The sequence below is a fragment of the Syngnathus scovelli genome, chromosome 1, assembly GCF_024217435.2.
Source record: "Syngnathus scovelli strain Florida chromosome 1, RoL_Ssco_1.2, whole genome shotgun sequence".
NCBI lineage: Eukaryota > Metazoa > Chordata > Actinopteri > Syngnathiformes > Syngnathidae > Syngnathus > Syngnathus scovelli.
Window position 1 is genome coordinate 1,967,391 of NC_090847.1, and position 20,629 is coordinate 1,988,019.

The 20,629-nt window shown below is 43.9% G+C and overlaps 1 protein-coding gene across 6 annotated transcripts in view; it reads right to left on the bottom strand.

Annotated features, from left to right (window-relative positions):
- The window catches only part of slc7a11 (solute carrier family 7 member 11), a 246,158-nt gene that overhangs the window by 156,279 nt on the left and 69,250 nt on the right, over positions 1–20,629 (bottom strand). For 5 of the 6 annotated variants that reach the window (XM_068651937.1, XM_068651935.1, XM_068651936.1 and 2 more), the window contains exons 3-4: positions 19,416–19,531; positions 6–131 (exon numbers count right to left, since the gene is read on the bottom strand). The exons of the other annotated variant lie outside the window; for it this stretch is intronic. In XM_068651937.1, coding sequence (XP_068508038.1) covers positions 6–131; positions 19,416–19,531 — 242 coding nt within the window. The remainder of the gene's footprint in view (positions 1–5; positions 132–19,415; positions 19,532–20,629) is intronic. 6 annotated transcript variants of the gene reach the window in all.

The window sequence follows — 20,629 nt, forward strand, 5'->3', positions numbered from 1 at the left end:
TTTACCTTTGAAGAACTGGTACACTCCAGGAGCTACGATTGTGCTGATAGCAACCAGCTTACAGAGGGTGAAGCAGATTTGGATCCGTGCTGTCCATGTCACACTCATACTATTTGTGTACATTACTAAGGCTATGGAGGGAGAGAGAGAGAGAGAGAGAGAGAGAGAGAGACTCATGTAATACTCAAAGTAGCTGTGAATAAGAAATTTTCCAAATTAAAGTTAGATGAGGTAATCACCTAATAACTTTGAACGTTTTTGCAGTCAACCTGCATAATAAGCTTTATTAGTCTTAGCGGTTTTTATGTAATAAACTTCTGGAAAATTAACACACAACATTTAAATGCATTACAATGTTTGAAAAAAGTGAAGTATAGAATTTTTTAGATCACCTGGTGCTATTCCATTTTTATTTTCACTTTTTTACTTCACTTTTTACTTCAAAATGAGAACACATGGTGCTATTCCCTGGAGGTGGGGCTCAAAGGCAAGCGTCTGCAAACAACACCCTCGGCCGCAGTTCAATGATCGACTTTGTAGTCGTGTCATCGGTTTTGCGGCCGCATGTTTTGGACACTCGGGTGAAGAGAGGGGCGGAGCTGTCAACTGATCACCACCTGGTGGTGGGTTGGCTCCAATGGTGGGGGTAAAAGGGAAGATGCCGGTCCGACCTGGTAGACCCGAATGTACTGTGAGAGTCTGCTGGGAATGTCTGGCAGAATCCCATGTCAGAAAGAGCTTCAACCCCCACCTCGGGCAGAGCTTTTCCAACATCCCGGGGAAAGCGGGGGACATTGAGTTTGAGTGGATCATGTTCCGCACCTCCATCGATAAGGCGGCTGACCGGATCTGTGGCCATAAGGTGGTCGGTGCCTGTCATGGCAGCAACCCCCGAACCCGCTGGTGCACACCAGCGGTAAGGAATGCTGTCAAGCTGAAGGAGTTCTATCAGGCCAATTTGGCGTGGGGGACTCCGGAGGCAGCCGCCATGTATCGGATGGCCAAGCGGTTGCTGAGGCAAAAACCTGGGCGTGGGAATAGTTTGGCGAGGCCATGGAGAATGACTTCCGGATGGCTTCTGGGCCACTATCCGGGATTTCAAGGGGGGAGCAGTACATCGTTAACACTGTGTACAGTAGAAACGGTGTGCTGACCTCAACTCCGGGTGGCGTAAGTCGGTGGGGAGAATACTTTGAAGACCTTCTCAACTCCACCGACACGCTCACACATTGTGGAAACAGGGCCTGGAAACTCTGAAAGTTGCAGGGCTGTCCTGGCTGACACGCCTCATTGCGTGGACATCAGGGACCGTGCCTCTGGATTGGAAGACTGGGCATGTCCCACCGGCAGGAGAACCCAGGAACGATCCAGGACGCGCTGGAGAGAGTTTCTCTCGGCTGGCCTGGGAACGCCTTATTTTTCTAATAATTAACTTGGAATTTCATGGCTGCAACACGTGCACTGGAAGTTGGGAAAGGGCACGTTTGCCACTTTGTTGCATCACCTTTCCTTTTAATAACACTCAATAAACATTTTGGAAGAGAGGAGACTAATTCTCTTAGCTTCTCATGTGGAATTCTTTCCCATTCTTGCTTGATGAACCGCTTCAGTTGTTCAAAGTCAAAGTAAAGTCAAAGTCAGCTTTATTGTCAATTTCTCCAAAGAAACAGAAATTTCGTTCCCCCCTATCCCACGGTGACAAGACATGGCTCACAACAGACAAACAAGTAAACAAGTACAACAAAAGCGTGCTGAATAAATAATGAATAAATAACACAACAATAAATAAATAAATAAGAGGAGCAGAAAAAAAAGGAGCGTACAGCAGACATTCCCGAAAATAGCGCAACAGTGCCGCACTCTACGCAGAAGGGGGTAGCGAGTTCGGGGCCCTAACAGCCTGGAGAAAGAAGCTGTTGGCGAGTCTGGTGGTGCGGGAGCGCAGGCTCCTGTACCTCTTCCCAGAGGGCAGAAGGTCAAACAAAGTGTGAGCCGGGTGACTCACATCTCTGACAATCGAGGTTGCCTTGCGGGCGAGATGGGAGGTGTAAATGTCCTTCATGGAGGGGAGCGAAGCACCAATAATCTTACTAGTTGTATTCACTATGCGCTGCAGGGCCTTCAAGTTCTGTTCAGTGCAGTTACCACCCCAGACAGCGATGCAACTAGTGAGGACGCTCTCAATGGTGCCACGGTAGAATGTAGACAGGACTGCCTGAGGAGCACATGCACGCCTGAGCTTCCGCAGGAAGTACAGGCGGCGCTGAGCTTTCTTTGCCAGTGACGAGGTGTTTGCGGACCAGGAGAGGTCCTCACTGATGTGCACCCCCAGGAACTTGGTGCAGCTCACCCTCTCCACCACAGCACCGTCGATGATCAGCGGCAGGTGTGTTGTGTGACCCTTCCGGAAGTCAACAATGATTTCCTTGGTCTTATTGACGTTCAGCAGGAGGTTGTTGTCCCTGCACCACGTGGTCAGAAGGTCAACTTCCGACCTGTACCGAGTCTCGTCGCCCTTCGTGATGAGTCCGGGGTCTTCCCTGTCATATTTTACGCTTCATAATGTGCCACACATTTTCAATGGCAAACAGGTCTGGACTGTAAGCGGGCCAGGGGAGAACCTGGACTCTTTTACTTCAAAGCCACGCTATTGTAACACGTGCAGAATTTGGCTTGGCATTATCTTGCTGAAATAAGCAGCGGTGTCCATGAAAAAGATGTTGCTTGGATGGCAGCATATGTTGCTCCTAAATCTGTATGTACTTTTCAGCATTCATTTTGCCTTCACAGAAATGTAAGTCACCCATGCCATGGGCACTAATGCACCCCCATACCATCACAGATGCTGGCTTTTGAACTTTGTGTTGATAACAGTCGAGATGGTCCGCTTCCTCTTTGGTCCGGAGGACACGACGTCCAGTGTTTCCAAAAACAATTTGAAAAGTGAACTCATCAGACCACAAAACACTTTTCGTGCATCAGTCCATTTTACATGAGCTCAGGCCCAGAGAACCCGGCGGCATTTCTGGATGTTGTTCATAACCGGCTTTTGCTTTGCAGGGTAGAGTTTTAACCCGCACTTACTGATGTAGTGACGAACTGTATTTACTGACAGTGGTTTTCTGAAGTTTTCCTGAGCCCATTTGGTGATATCCTTTACACACTCATGTCGGTTTTTAAGGCAGTGACGTCTGAGGGCTCGAAGGTCACGGTCATTCAGTCTTGGTTTCCGGCTGAGGCGCTTACGTGCAGTGATTTCACCAGATTCTCTGAACCTTTTGATGATATTATGGACGGTAGATGTTGAAATCCCTAAATTCCTTGCAATTTTGCTTTGAAAAATGTTCTTCTTAAACTGTTCAACTATTTTCTCACGCAGTTGTGGACAAAGTGATGAACCTCGCCCCATCCTTGCTTGTGAATGACTGAGCATGTTTGGGGAGGCTCCTTTTATACCCAATCATGGTACCCACCTCTTCCCATTTAGCCTGATCACATGTGGGATGTTCCAAATAGGTGTTTGATGAGCTTTTCTCAGCTTTCTCAGTATTTTTTGCCACCTTTCCCAACTTCTACTGGACGTGTTGCAGCCATGAAATTCTACATTAATTATTATTTGGCAAAAAACAATTAAGTTTATCAGTTTGAACATTAAATATGTTGTCTTTGTAGTGTATTCAATTGAATATGGGTTGAGAAGGATTTTCAAATCGTTGTATTTTGTTTTTATTTACATTTTACACAATTATCCAACTTTAACCGAATCCTGTTTGTACTTTTGACTCACAGCCCTGCGTGAAGAATCACTGTTGTGGTGCCAGTTCAGCTTGGAGCTGCTTCACTTTATCAGGGCGGTCACTCCCTGTTAGCTTGTCGTATGTGTTAGCATGTTTCGTCTGATAGTGATAGCGCGTCCCAAACATGGGTCCAAAGAAGGCACCATCGGCTCCCTTCTCTTCGGTGGAGGAGGTCGATGACATTAAAAAGGCGTTGGACTTCCTCAGTGAAGAAGTCTCTGCTGTCAGGCTGCAGCGGAAAGGCATCCTTAAGCTGGTCGAGGAGGTTAAAGCTCTCCGCATCCAGAATGAGGAAAAGGATAAGAGAATCACCTTCCTGGAAAGCAGGGTTGCCGACCTGGAGCAGTACACCAGAATCAACGACGTTATCATCTCCGGACTCAATATCAAAGCCCAGTCATACGCCCGGGCGTTGGCCGCTGGCAAGGGAGGTGAGCCCGATGAACTGGATGTTAGCTCCACGGAGCAACAGATGGCTACTTTCCTGCAGTCCAAGGGGATACAGCTGGACTGCGACAACATCAAAGCTTGCCACCCTCTGCCAAAGAGGAACCCCGGGGACAAATCCACTGTCATCATGCGGTTTGTCAACCGAAAACACAAGATTGCACTACTAAAACAATGGAGAATGTTGAGAGGATCTGACGTTTACATCAATGAGCACCTGACCAAGCGCAACACTGATATCGCCAAAAAAAGCACGCTACCTGAAGAAGCAGAAAAAAATTTAACACACCTGGACTACAAACTGTAAAATATTTATCAAACTCAATGGAACACCGGAGGAAACAAAAGTGCTGATTCAAAGATTCAAAGCGTTTATTGTCATATGTACAAAAGGAAATGTCAGGCGCGGAGCAGGGAGAGGACTCGAATGCAGAGATTCCAATGTCAAAAGATGTGTTTATTGCCTCCACTGGTAGTAGTAACAAAAAACGCCTCAATATGAGGGAAAAAGGGGAAATCAAAGCGCCTCGAACCGAGGGAGAAAAAAGGGGAAATCAAAGCGCCTCGAACCGAGGGAAATACTATAACAAGATAGCGATGTAACCAAGTTACCATGGGTGATCAAACAAGGCTTCTAGGCGGTACTCGAGGATTTCGTGATCGCTAGTGTTCTTTCACAAGGCAAGACGCACTGGCACTGCACACGGGGAAAGACGCGGGTTATATGGACACAGGAGGGGAACACAGGTGAAGACAGTTGGTCATTGACGCAGGTGCACACACTTGGGAATCAGGGGTTCACGTGACCGGACGCACAGGGGAAGGACACACCGACTGCAACGAGAGGAAAAGTACACAATAAAACAGGAAGTGATCCGGACGACACATGACAGCATGACAGGAAAGCACTTTTCTTTGTACAATGAAATTATTTCGCTGTCCGTTAAAGTGCCAGACAAGGTAAAGAAGATTAAAAGAAGGTTAAAAAGTAAAAAACACAAAATATAAAAAACACAATATATACACAATATATACAACTACAAAGGTGAGGGATGTGCAATATAGGCTAGTGCAAAAATGGCATTGTGCAACAGTTGTGAGTTATAGTGAATGTACTGTTAAACAAGGGAGAATGCAGTGCAAAACAAAGTGAGTGTAAACAGTGTACAGTATAAAGTGCAGATCAGTGACTGAGGTAGTGGTCTGGTCAGCTGTTTAAGAGTCTAATGGCCGTGGTGAAGAAAGAGTTCTTGAAACGGGAGGTGTTAGGGTTTTTTCAAATTATCCTTATCGTATGATTATGTTGGAATGCAACCGGTAATAAATAACCTACCTTGTCTCATCCTGCACAAGGTCGTAAAACATTCCCTGATATGTTTTGACTAGAGCACAAGGGCTTCCTTTTCAGTCTACTCTTACCCCCACTCTTTCTCTTAATAAATATGCCTTTGCAGTTGGGAGAGGCTCCAGATTTCATTCCTGTAGCGAGTGATCTCTCCACCTGCAGGTGTCTAAAAGAACTTGCTTGTCTCCCGTGTGGTTCTTGCAAAATAAGTTGGAGTGAGCAAATCTCTAACATTTTGGTGCCGAAACCCGGGACCTCTCATACCCATCATCTGGCTGACGGAGGACGACGCGCTGTACACCGTCGACGGGCCAGCGTCCACTAGCCGGACCTGGTAAAGAAACACCTGGGAAGGAAATTCTTCGCTGGGCCAGCATCTTAGGTCTGCCTTCGTCTGACAGAGGTGGATTGACGGGACCCGGCAGTGCAACGAACCAGGGGACAAGTAAGTTAAAGGCCTGAAGTTGTGTTGTGTTGTTAAACGCGTAACACGTAGAGGTGCACGAGAGCCAGCTTGGGTTCAAGTCCCAGTGGAAGAAACAGGCTAAGAAAGGCAGAGCTTCTTTTTCGTTCATCGAAGAAGTGTGTAGACTCTTCTTTGTCTGTTTTTCCGAGCTGAGGGATTTGGCTTGGGTTAGAGTCCCAGTGGAAGGAACGTGCTAAGAAACACGGAGCTTCTTTTTTGTTAATCAAAGAAGGGCGTAGATTTTTCTTTGTATGTTTTTCCAAGCCAAAGAACAGCTTGGGTTCAAGTCCCAGTGGAAGAAACAGGCTAAGAAAAACAGAGCTTCTTTTTCTTAATTGAAGAAGGGCGTAGATTTTTTCTTTTGTCCGTTTTTCCAAAGCTGTTTGGGAGGGTTTTACACCCATCCCTGGATAGGCCTGGAAGAAAAAAAAGCGCTGGAGTTTGTGTGATTGAGTGTGTAACTGGTAGGATAAATTGACTAAATAGCAGTTCTAGCATTGATCCACGGCAATAATACAGGCTAGTAATTTGTTGAAAGGTCGATTTAAACCTGCATTGAGGATCCTCAAAGAGTCAAAGAAATAAATAAGTAATATAATAATAATAATAATAATAATAATAATAATATTTTTGAGAAAAATAAATTGTATAACCTAAAATTACTACAATTAAGATGGGAAATAAAAACGGTAAATCTCTACCTCTTGACGGAGATGAGAAGTACATGGCGAGTAGATTTCTTAATTGTATGCAATATATGCCGAAGTGGAAGAAAAAGTATGGAGTAGAAGGGAAGTTGAGAGTTGAAGTGTGGAAGATAGTAGTTGATGTTTTAGAAGAGAGTGTGGATAAAAAGAAAAATGGACTGAAAAAGAAAAGAAAAGAGAGAGAATTGGATTGTGCTAAAATGTGGTTGAAAGCTTCACAAGAGATAAAAGAACAAATCCAAAAGACAAAAGATAGAAAGATGAAAGGTGATGAGGCTGAGACTATGTTTGTCAGGCCGGAAGACAATGAGGCCGCAGTGCGCAGGCGCATTGCCGCGGCCATGACTCCAGCCGAAACTGAAGGCGCAGCTCAAGCAGAGGAGCAAGAGGAGCCTTCCGCTCGTACGCAAAACTTGTATCCAAGCTTAACAAACCTGCAGCCCCCCCCCCCCCCCCCCCCCCCATATAACAGCAAAAGAAGTCAGGGTCACATTATTAGAAGTCCTGTACAAACAAGAAGTTTGACCACTGCTGCTAAATTTTCTCAAAATGTAGACAATGTTGATGTGTGCCCAATGATACAGGTGCCAAACCCTATTGTAGGCGAAGGCCAACCCCCACATACATATGTTTTCCGGCCATGGACTTTGGAAGAGGCAAGAAAAGCAGTTGAAGGGGTTACCCCTGTTGCTGAAGACCCAGCTATATGGGCAGAGGACATGGCTGGAATTATACATTCCTATAGACTGAATGGACATGAGGCAGGAGAGGCTGCAATGTCCTCCTTGGGAAAAAACTGGGCAAAGGTTAGAGGAAATTATACAGGTAGAAATAATCAAGGGCCTTTTCCCTATCCCATTGAGGGAAATCAATTGGGAGGGGAGTATGCAGCACAATGGAATGGTCTTGTGCAAAGAGTGCGAACTATATTTCAAAGACGAGCGAATTATGGTCATTTGGCAGGAATAAAACAGAAGCCTGGCGAAGATACTGATGATTTTCGTTTGAGATTTGAAAAAGAATTCAGGGTGCATAGTGGCATCCCATTCAATGATACAGCTGAGAGTGCTTATCAACAACAGCTTAAAAATGCGCCCCTCACTAATTTCCGCCCTGAAATAGGCAACTGGGTGAGGAAACATTTGGTGGAAGTGGATGTTGCAAGTGTGACAACAACTATGCAATGGGCCAGACATGCTGAAAAAGTGATCAAAAAAGGCAAAAGTTCTGATGTATTTCATCTAGATAATGATGATGATGAACTAGATGAAGATACAACAGTCTTCTTCCAAGGGTTCCAGCAAGGTCACAGGCCGCCATATAAATCAAAACCCCCATCAGATACAAACTGTTGGAACTGTGGGAGACGAGGACACTTTGCAAGGGAGTGTCGTTCTGCAAAACAATATCAATCAAAGGGTGCAGGAAGGGGCAGAGGAAAGGCCGAATTTTCAGCATGACTAGATCCCCCCCCCTTTGACCTCTGATGCTCCTATAGAGGAAGAAATAGTAGATGTCCATACAGCATGGGACATTCTGAGTGCATTAAAAGAAAAAACATATGTTACTCTAAACATTGGAGGAAGTGATGTCGAGTTTTTGTGTGATACCGGGGCTTGTAAAACCGTGATAAAAACTAAAGTCCCAAATCTAAAGGCCTCCCAAAATACTATTTGGGTGAAATCTGCTGATGGGCAGGTACACAAGGAAAGTATCTCTAATCCAGTTGAAGTGAGAGATAAGGAAACTGGAAGCATGGCTTCAGTTTCGATTGTCCTATCCCCAAAATGTCCCATAAACCTGTTGGGACGAGATCTGATGACTCGGTTGGGAATTGCAACAATTCCAGTAAAGGATGGCATGCGAGCATGTAGAGTGAGAGATGTGGACTCATATGCTGCACAAGCAGGTGAACAGATTTGCTGCTCCTATGCCATCCCTCCTGAACGAAATCCTAAACTCCCAAGCAGATTGCTGAGTGAAGCTCGAAAACAATTGTCCCAACCTGAATCAGAAATGACTTGTACTGAATTACATGTCACCATGAATATTCTCACTGATCCACAAGATGACTATATTGGAAGTTTTCTCAGTGACACAGAATTAACTTTAACTGCTCTGTACACTGATTGCAGGTCATTTGCAGCTGCTGCTGTGCTCTTGCCCGTTCCTCAGAAAGAGAGATACAAATTGTCGGCTGTACCCCACATCTCATTGTTTAAACCTCACAGTATAACGTGGGCAGATGTGGGTTCCCGAATTAAACTTGCTGGATCTGTGACTGATTATGACGACAAAGGTGATGGGTGGAGCTACAGTACCAGTTGTGACGTGTGGAAGCAAACAGTGTGTGAAGTAGCTGTAGGCAGAGCAGGCGCTTGTGCGCTTCCCTGACTAGTTGACATTTATTTGAATGAAAAGGAGGAGGGGGAATTGGCTGGGCTTCCTGAAAAACTGTGGACCAAGGGCCCATCTGATGTAGGACTTTTAAAATCCATTTCCCCAGTACAGATCAAACCAAGATCAGAGTGGCGTCCAAGAGTTAAACAATATCCTTTAAAACAGGAGGCAATGAACGGGATTGCCCCTGTCATAAATGATCTTTTGACAGGAGGAATCATTAGGGAGTGTTCGGATTCTCCTTGCAACACTCCCATTTTTCCAGTCCAAAAGGCCGACAAAAATAATTGGCGAATGATACAAGATTTACGAGCAGTGAATGATGCAGTGCAAACAAGAGCACCCAATGTGCCTGACCCACACACACTTCTGAACACTTTGAAACCTAATCAGAAGTTTTTCACAGTAATTGATCTCAGCAATATATTTTTCTCAGTGCCAATTCACCCAGACTCACAGTTTTGGTTCGCTTTTACCTTTAAAGGACAAAGCTATACATACACCAAATTGCCACAAGGATTTGCTGATAGTCCAACTATTTTCGTTCAAGCTATCATGGCCTGTTTGGCTGATTTTCAGATGTCAAACAAAAGCCAACTTCTAGTTTATGTAGATGATCTCCTGGTAGCCTCTGAAACTGAAGCTGCTTGCAAGGCAGACTCCTTATCATTGTTACACTATCTCTGCAAAACAGGGAATAAAGTGAGCAAAAATAAGTTACAATGGGTCAGACAGGAAGTGAACTATTTAGGTCACACTTTGTCGGCTTCTGGAAGACAGATACAAAGAACCAGAAAGCAGATTATTTCAGATACACCGAAACCTGAAACAAAGAAACAAATGATGTCATTTTTGGGGCTCTGCAATTACTGCAGAGCATGGGTCCCACATTATGCGGAAAAAACACAACCGCTGCTGGATATTGTGCATGGAGTTCCCATGACAATGACAGAAAAAATCATGTGGACACCAGTAGCGGATGATGCTTTTGTAGTGCTGAAACAGGCTCTGATAGAAACCACAACTCTTATCTTGCCAGACTACAATAAAACCTTTGTGCAAACAGCAGACTGCAGGAATGGTTTTATGACCTCAGTGTTGCTGCAGAGTCATGGCAGCAAACTAAGACCAATTGCATTTTATTCAAAAAAACTGGATCCAGTGGCTCTGTCTTTGCCGGACTGTGTCCAAGCAGAATGCGCGGCGGCGCTTGCAGTGAGACAATCTGCAGATGTGGTGCTCTTTCACAAAATGGAGCTGCTGGTTCCACATGCTGTAGATGTGTTGCTGCTGCAAAGCAAAATGAACTTTTTGTCGCCAGCCAGACATCTGTCCTACACTGCTATACTTCTGTCACAACCACACATCGTGATAAAGAGGTGCACAATCCTTAACACAGCAACGTTGATCCCGTTGCCAGGGGATGGAACACCACATAACTGTTTGGATGCTACAGAACATCTACAGCTGCCCAGAGAAGATTTAAGTGACACTCCACTTGACAAGGGGGAAAAGTGGTTTGTGGATGGATCATGTTCAAAGGATCCTAAAGGAAACAATCAAAGTGGTTATGCAATTGTGAAATTGCCAAACCAGATTGTTGAAGCAGAGAAGCTTCCATACACCAGGTCAGCACAGGCTGCTGAGCTGATTGCTCTAACAAGAGCTTGTCAATTAGCGGAAGATAAGGAAGTCACCGTATACACAGACAGTCAGTATGCGTTTTCTACTCTGTTCTATTTTGCGAAACAATGGGAGCGCAGAGGGATGACAACATCAACCGGTAAGCCGGTTACCCATGCCTCCTTGTTAAAAGAATTGTTGCAGGCCATTCTTTTACCTGCTAAACTAGCTGTGTGTAAATGTGCTGCTCACACCACTGGCAGAGATGAAGTCTCAAATGGAAACAGATTAGCAGACAAAATTGCAAAAGAAGCAGCTGCAGGGAGACATGGCCATGAATTTTTTTTAATGGGTTCAGAGGACACACAACTCATAGATAAGACTGTACTGACAGATATGCAGGGCAACGCGCCAATGGTGGAAAAACGAATGTGGACGACAAAAGGTGCAATAGTGGATACAGATAATATCCACCGCATCAATGACAAACCTGTTTTACCAAAATCACTTTTTAAGGCAGCAGCGCTTGCGACACATGGGCCTTGCCATGTGTCGACAGGAGGGATGAAGTCCATCATAGATCAACAATTCACTACCTTTGGTTTAGATGCTTACTTAAAAAAAAATTGTAAAGCATGTCCTGTTTGTGTGAAACATAATCCACAAGGAAACATGAGACCTAAGAGAGGCTCATTTCCAAAACCCTCTTATCCATTTCAAAGCATGCATATGGATTTTATTGAACTCACACAAAGTGGACCTCACAAATACTGCCTAGTGATGATTGATGCATTTTCCAAATGGGTGGAAATAGTTCCATCTAAACATGCAGATGCCCTAACAGTGGCAAAAGCCATCTGCAAAACCATCATACCAACTCATGGCATCCCCCAAACCATTTACAGTGACAATGGTCCACACTTTGTGAACCAAGTTGTGCAGAACATGGCTGTACACCTTGGAATAACGTTAAAAAACCACTGTGCTTGGCATCCTTCGAGCGCAGGCCTGGTTGAACGGGCAAACTTTACTATCAAAAGCAGGTTGAAAAAATGCATGGAAACAACAGGCAGACCTTGGCCAGAGTGCCTCGACTTAGTGAAGCTCTATATGAGAATTACTCCCACTTCCGAAGGACTAACACCTTTTGAAGTCATACATGGGAGACCATACAGACTACCAGTGTTCCCTGCAGATTTGCAAAAAGCAGACGAAGAACAGACCTTGGCAGATTATCTAATCAGGACGCTCAAACTGAAAGATGTGTCCAATGCAAATTTACTGCCGCCTGATCTCTCCCCCTCACAGGTGGACAACCCCATCAATCCAGGAGACTGGGTCTACATCAAGGTCATCAAAAGAAAGAACCGGGCCAGCCCGCGGTGGGAGGGACCGTTTCAAGTTTTGCTTGCTACTCCCACGGCGGTTAAGATTTCTCAACGGCCCAGTTGGATTCACCTCAGCCACTGCAAGTTGCAGAGAGTGCTGGACCCCTAATTCGGAGTGGTGGGGAAGGCTAACTACAAAGGAGTCTCATCGTTTAGGGTGAGACGTCTCAATGTTGGTGAAGAATTCATCGATCCCCACTCCGCTAGGCGAGGGGATGTCCCGGTGTCTCTGCCATCCTAGTAGCAACGGGGCTCCATATGTCAGATGAATCCTCTGCTGCGTTGTGGTTGGAGCGTGCTATGGTCTATTGACTCATCTGAACAGACCAAATGACAATGTTGCCCGTGGAAAACGATGGTCGCATGATGAGAACTTTGAGGACTGGTCATGGGACCCCAGAAACCCATACGAAACCAACACTTGGTACCGGTATGTCAAGTTCACTGTGAGAGCTCACACACAGGAGGGGTGTTATGTGTGTTCGAAACTCCCCCCTTCCTCCACGCAAGTTCGCTTGGAGGCCAGAGCAATGAATGTCACTGAAGCAAAATGTATGGCATCCATGGGAGGAGTTGGATATCAGCACCGTGCCGTCACAGTCAAAGATGCCGACCCTTACCGCCCTGGACTTGCTGACGGTGCCTGTGATCAGCTATTCTGGACAAATCTCAATGTGACTGTTAGAGGACGAACAATACCACAAGTGGCCTACACAGAGTGACCAGCTGGAGTGAATTACACATGTTACATCCAAGGTAACAAGACCCACGCCTGCATTAACGACGACTGCTCTCCAGGAGGAAACTGGATGGGAGCTTTGGACATCACCGATGAGTGTCAAGATAAGAGAGCCATTTCAGGTGGTGAGGGCTCTCCAACCAACATGGCTACACCATCGAACGGAACATACTTCATACAGAATGGCTGGTGGCTTTGTGGTCACAAGGTTTATCCGATGCTGCCCGCCAACTGGACAGGAGTGTGTGCACCACTGTGGGTGACGGACCACACCTACAGGATACGACATCATCAGCTGACAGGAGCACACAACTCTTCTGGACGTCGACGCAGAGCAGTTGCAACCTTTGACCCTCATGACCCTGTCTGGGGTGCGAACGTTCCAGAGGACCATAAAGTATGGTCCGTCGGAGACAAAGTTGTCCTTGCGCTCTTCCCTCAGATTGGGGTTGGGAAACTATCGCTCTTCATCGAGACACTGAACTATCGTTTTCAATCCTTTGTGAATCTCTCACTGCAAGCCAACGATGGACAAAATAGAGAGATTCAGGCTATTAGACTGATGGTCTTGCAAAACAGGATGGTTCTGGACTTGTTGACGGCAGCACAAGGTGGCGTGTGCCACATCATTGGGACTTCCTGTTGCACATACATACCAGGAGAAAATGACACCCACATCAACGACGCCATGAATTCACTGAAGAACTTACAGCAGGCCATGTCTAATGACAAGGTCCCACATCAGTTTGATTTCTTTTCGTGGCTATTCTCTGGCAACTGGTGGCAACTGCTTTTGAAATTGCTGTCTCCTGTGCTTGTTGTGCTGGTGGTGTTGTGTTTGTTTACGTCCTGCGTTATCCCATGTTTGAAGTCTGCTGTTTCGAAGTTTGTGTCCTCTACTGTAGCCCAAGTTCATATACAACTTCTTAGAGATGACGGCTGTGATGACGATAATGACACGTGGATTGCGTAGATGCTGTTCTGTTGAGCATGTTTTACAGAAACTTGATGATTTGACCATCGAAAATGCTTCGCAAGTGATGGATACAATGGTGTACTGTTTCTGTGTTTTTGTTTTTTTTATTGATAGCATTCTGGTCGCCTGTGGCAACGGGGCCGTGTAAGAATTTTCCTGCTAATAACATCTGGCCAGCAGGTTTTTCGCTTACACAATAAGTTTGATCTGGGGTATTGAGGTAATGCCTCATCTTCACTGGAAAGTGTTGCTATCATTGTTTGTTGTTTTTTATTTTTACTATTCTTCTTTCTTCATTATACATATATATGTGTGTGTTTTTTTTTTACTTGTCTTTGTTGTTTGCGGTGGCATAATCATATGATAAAACAGGAGGGAGATGTTAGGGTTTTTCAAATTATCCTTATCGTATGATTATGTTGGAATGCAACCGGTAATAAATAACCTACCTTGTCTCATCCTACACAAGGTCGTAAAACATCCCCTGATGTGTTTTGACTAGAGCACAAGGGCTTCCTTTTCAGTCTACTCTTACCCCCACTCTTTCTCTTAATAAATATGCCTTTGCAGTTGGGAGAGGCTCCAGATTTCATTCCTGTAGCGAGTGATCTATCCACCTGCAGGTGTCTAAAAGAACTTGCTTGTCTCCCGTGTGGTTCTTGCAAAATAAGTTGGAGTGAGCAAATCTCTAACAGGAGGTTTTACATTTTACACTTCTGTACAGTCCATGTTGGGGGTGGGTGGGGTCTTTAAGGATGGACACCGCTCTCCTGTGGATCCTACGGTTGTGGATACTCTGCAGAGAGGGCAGCGGAGTCCGGGTGATTTTCTCTGCCGTCCTCACCACTCTCTGCAGTCGCTTGCTGTCCGCAGCAGTACAGCTGCCGTACCACACGGAGATGCAGCTGGTCATGATGCTCTGGATGCAGCAGCTGTAGAAGTTGCTGAGGATGGTAATAAGTACCAAGGAGCTGGACAGATACTTTACTTACAACCATGACACACACCAAAAGAAGTCACGCATCTACACTTGAAGACAATAGCAACATAACTCAGAAGATTAGTGAACATGAGAATCTGGAACTGCAATCATTTCAATACACTGACCACAGTTCACAGGATATGGAACATGATATAGACCCGGATAACAACTTCAACTAAATCAACAATAACTGCAGTTACTATACTGATGAAGAATTTAATCGAATCAATAAAGATGGCCAACTGTCCATTCTACATATTAACAGTAGAAGTCTGTATGCCAACTTTACAAACATTAAGGATTATCTGCATCAGTTTACTCGCCCATTCAACATTATTGGAATAATGTCAGGATCAACGCAGTAAAAGGGGCGGACTTTGAGCTGGAGGGACATGACGTTATACACATAGATCGACAAAACAAAGGTGGAGGAGGAGTTGCGATCTTTGTGGAGAAGACATTAAACGTCAGGCTGATAAAGGACATGTCAATGGTTGTTAACAACATATTGGAATGCATAACAATTAAAATGCTCAAAGAAAAACTGAAAAATGTAATCATTAGCTGCATATATCGGACACCTTCTAGTATTGAACTGTTCCCAGAAGGGATGGAGGAGGTGTTTTCAAAAATCAGTTACAAAACAATTTTCATCTGTGGAGACTTCATTATTGATTTACTCAATCCAAACAAGCACCAACTGACTGAAGAGTTTGTTAACACAATATATAACATGAACTTGTATCCAAAAATCACTAAACCAACCAGAATAACTTCTCACTGCGCGACTCTTATTGATAATATATTCACAAATGACATTATAAACAGCACAATATGTGGGTTATTAGTCAGTGACATTAGTGACCATTTGCCAGTTATTATGGTTTTTGATGACAACTATAAAATTATTCAACCGGCCAAATAACAGGAATACAGAAGAATTAAAACAGAAGAAACAATAAACACATTTAAAAATGGTTTAATGTCACAAAACTGGGATACTATATACAAAATAACATTAATTGTGCATATGAGGAATTCTTAAACATTTTCAAAAGGTAAGGTACGTATTTTTCAGACTAAAAGTCGCTCCGGAATATAGGACGCATTAGCCATAAAATGCACAATAACGTGGAAAAAAACATATAGAAGTCATTCCGGAGTATAAGTTGCATTTTGGGGGAAACTTATTCGACAAAATCCAACACCAAGAACAGACATGAACGAGCAACAACAGGCTAAACCAGGTATGGGCAAACTACGGCCCGCGGGCCACATCCGGCCCACGGGACCGTTTAATCCGGCCCGCCAACCCTAAATAAATTGTATTATTAAACTTTTTTTTTTTTCGGTCATTTTGCCTGCAATGACTGCGTTTCCCCAGTAGATGGGGAACCACTCGCCTGCGCATTTACTACCGGAAGCCGTGTCAGAAAGCTCGGTGCACACTCACAAGTGCATGGATACACGCAAAGTGATATTACAGGGGACCCATGGTAGTATCCTGTTGACAGGGGACTCAAAGGGCTAGAGACACCGGTATATGTATAAATCGGTTTTAGTTACCTTATGGGCTTATAAATATAAATTGACGCTCGAAACAACGAAAAGGAAGCTGTTGCTCTGAAAAATATCATTTTAATTTGCCGCACAGACGAGTTTGACTGCACCGAGCCGCCAGCCGGAAGTGACGTCTCATGACGTCTCAAGTTGTACGCGTTTAGCTTCAGTGAATGTAAACAAAAAGAGAAGAGGGGCCAACGCGGAGACGTCGGGCCAGGTTTGCGGCCAACCCAGCTCGCCTAGCTGTGCCTTCCATTATCCTGGCGTACATTCGTTTGCGGGACGACAAGATGGGTTGAGTTCGCCTGATAGGATCCACGAACCGGACAGTGCGTGCCTGCTGTGTGCTCGTGTTCACAGTGGCCTGGTTGACTGTCATCTTTCCGGACTCTGCATCGGTTTCTGAATCGGATAAAATGATGCTAATATTGCCGCTAGAAACGGAGCTGTCGCTATCATCTGCCATGTTGTTTGGGTTTGTTGACATCCAGATGTACAACTTGTGACGTCACAGTAATGGCGCCGCCAGTTTGGCTTCGTGCGGGACCCGATCGATAAACTGGCATTTCATTTCAGCTTTATTCTTAGTAATCGGTGTCCATTTTTAATTTCCAATGTGGCAAATGTGTTCACTTTATACATTCTATCAAATTCCGTTCTAATTGAAAAAAAAAAAAGGGATGTCTCTAGCCCTTTAAGGTTCCAGTCATTTTGACAGTACCAGACTACAACAGAAATGTTATTTTGAAGATATTTGGTCACAATATTACTGAAAAAAAACCCCTCCTGTTTTGTTAAATAAAGAGCCGTTTTCCAAACCCACGTCTTTCCTTGTTCTTTGTTAACGCTACAATATAGTTATATACTAGATCTGTGGAATAACGATGAGGCTGACGTCAGGGCGCGCGCGACGTTGTTGACAAAGGATGAGGAATTTGATCGATGGATTTAATGATTTGGAGTGACACAGATGGTTTGATAATATTATTGCTTGTATAATAGTTATTTGATATATAATCTATATATCGTTATATGGGCCTGTGGAATATTTCGAAGTGCAAGTGCCGGGCACCCATTGTTGACATAAAGGACGATTGATGAATTTAATGAATTAGAGGGACACAGATGGTTTTATGAACCTTTTATTTATGTAATAGTTATTTGAATGACTCTGAATGTTACATCAGGCCCGTTCTCAGCTCTTCGTTTGTGTTTATGTCACGTTGTCATACCTATCGTTTAGCCCAGGGGTGGGCAAACTTTTTGACTTGCGGGCCGAATTGGGTTCTAAATTTTGACCGGGGGGCCGAACCAGGAGCAGATGGATGTAGTGTTTGTGTGAAGTAATATAAACGACCTGTAAAGGTCATTGCATAAAAGGTTTTGGCCTTTAGTAGGTAGTAAAGCATAGATATTCAAAAAAAGGTTTTTGAAAACAAATGCATTTATTAACAGCATTAAAAAAAAATCCCTAAAAAACTGCTATCAGTGATTCTCATAAAATATGACACTGTTATTATGAATAACAGTCTCCATCACTTCAGTGCCTGCAGGTCAGATTAATGAAAGATGTTTATCTTATGAGGTCACATCAAACGGCAAACATTCTGACCAAATATATCATCTTGAAGAATCGGTGAAAGCATACATCCAAATAAAGTAATCAAAACGGCAACACGGTGAGGGGTATCTGAAAATCAGAGCAGAGTTTTAACTCACAAACACCTGGTAACAGAGGTGAGGAAACGGGAAACACTTCCTTAAAGTAAGCCTTAAGAACTTTAAAGGTTAAGATTAGTCACAAACAGGTGGTGCATCAATGTCCTTGAGCATCCTGCATTGTTTGAAAATGAGAATGGTCGCTAGTTTCAATCCCTGCTATTTGTAAAGATCATATTCAAAATGCATTGTTTTACAACAAACTTGAAAGCCTCCCCTTCATTTTCAGTGGGAACAGTGTTGTTGGTCTCCCTTTTTTTTGCTAGTGTGTCATAGTCTGGAGTAAAATTTGTTGTAGCAATTCTTAGGAGAGATCCGAGGTGTTGGTCCGTTTACCTAGATCTGTGACGGGTTGATGTTGATGTTCATGTGGCTGAACGTCACGTCGCGTACGTCGAGCCAAATTGGCCACTCTTTTTAAACACTCGGCACTCAGTGTCCACCTTGCTTTTCCTTGGGCGACTCATTTTAATGGAAGGATTCCAGGGGAAGGTTTGTGGGTGGCTTTAGCGTAAAACTGTATCCGAAAGCTCGGCGCGCAAATTACAAGAATGCTGTCGTCACAGCCCACGCTCTAAATTCGGCACTGATACAAATAGAGCGCGAGTGCGCCATTTCCGTACTACTGAGTACGTACACGTGCACGCGCGTGTGTGTAAGTGTGTGTGTGCGCGCGTGCATGCGTGTTTGTGTGTTTTTCCAGTTTTTTTGTTTTTCGTGGGAGAGCCAGCGTTCACATTTAAGTAATGAAATAAGGTACCATTAAGGTTTACAGAGAAGTCTGTGTTTTACTGTGTGATACACATATTAGGCCTCACTAACTGCAAATTTATCAACTTCTGTAGTAATGTAGCAAAGAACTCATTGATATTTCTAGCACCTTTTGCTCATGCGACCCTTTTGTGCATTAGGCTTTCTTTGAGTCACTGCCTACAGGCTTTACTGACCGGACAACACTACACATTACCACATTACTTTTTTTGGTAGTATTTGCTACAATTGCACTCGTATTTGCCTATAACTCATACAGGTAATGATGCCTGAAAGGCAGAGTGAGTGGCGCTTGAGCAAAGAACTTGATGTGACATTGCCGTTTTATCCGATCTAGGATCTGTAGTAGTGTGACAATAAAGTTGGTAGTCAATATACAGGATATTTGAGGTCCCGTACAAGATAAGGGACGTCCCGGCTAATACGGGATGGTTGGCAACCCTATTTGACAGAACAGCTTGTGTTCTCAGCTCTAAAAAAATACATACGTACCAAGGCCAACGGCTGTGATCAGTTTGACAGCAATAGGTGGAGTATCACACGGCATAAAGAAAGGTTCCAGAATGTACTGCCCAAACGCCAGACCAATGACTGCCATCCCAGCAGGCCTGTAGTGAAACATTGGGGCACAGACTGAAGGAATTCTTAAGGTCACATTTAAGGGATTTACATTCATGCTTATCATGCAATTGGTTACACACACACACATGCAATTGGTTACACACACACACACAAACACACACACATACACACACATAAACCGTATTTTTCGGCCTACAAGTCGCAATTCATTTTCATAGTTTGGCCGGGGGTGAGACTTATAATCAAGAGCGACTTATATCTGAAATTATGAACACTATATCATATACTATATCTATTATTACTTGATCATTAACACATTACTCCTATTTATTTATTTATTTATTTATTTATTGTTGTGTTAGTTATTCATTATTTATTCAGCACGCTTTTGTTATACTGTTTACTTGTTTGTCTGTTGTGAGCCATGTCTTGTCACCGTGGGATAGGGGGGAACGAAATTTCGGTTTCTTTGTGTGTCTTTGGCATGTGGAGAAATTGACAATAAAGCTGACTTTGACTTTGACTTACTTACCTACTATAGTATAGTTCAGTCCTTCTCAAACAGTGGGGCGCGCCCCCCTGGGACGGCATGATGCGTTACCAAGGCGTGTGACACCAGGAAACATGCTTTTCTTTTGGCTGTACTAGATTAAAGGGTAATTAGACATCCACTGCAGTAGGTGTGAGTGGCGAATTTACGACAAATTTTTCCCCATTCATTCTTAATGGCAGATTCGACATTTCCCATTTACATCATTCCACTTTTAAATTCACCTCATTCAGCACATCCGAACCACATTCGGAATGATTCTCGACATTCCCAAAATTGCCAAATTCAAAAATTTCACGTTTTCACGTTAAAAATTTCGACAAAATTTCACTAAATTTCGTTTTTCACCTCTAATTTCTACATTTTTCAACCGATTCAACCCATTCCAACTTTCAACTGTTCATCTTTTGCCTGCCTATTCCACAACTTCTCACATACCAAATATTCAAAATTTTCAAATTTGAAATTCAACCAAATTCTCCAAAATTTCGTTTTTGTACTCTAACTTCTACGTTTTTAAACTGATTCAACCCTTTCCAACTTTCAACTGTTCATCTTTTGCCAACCTATTCCA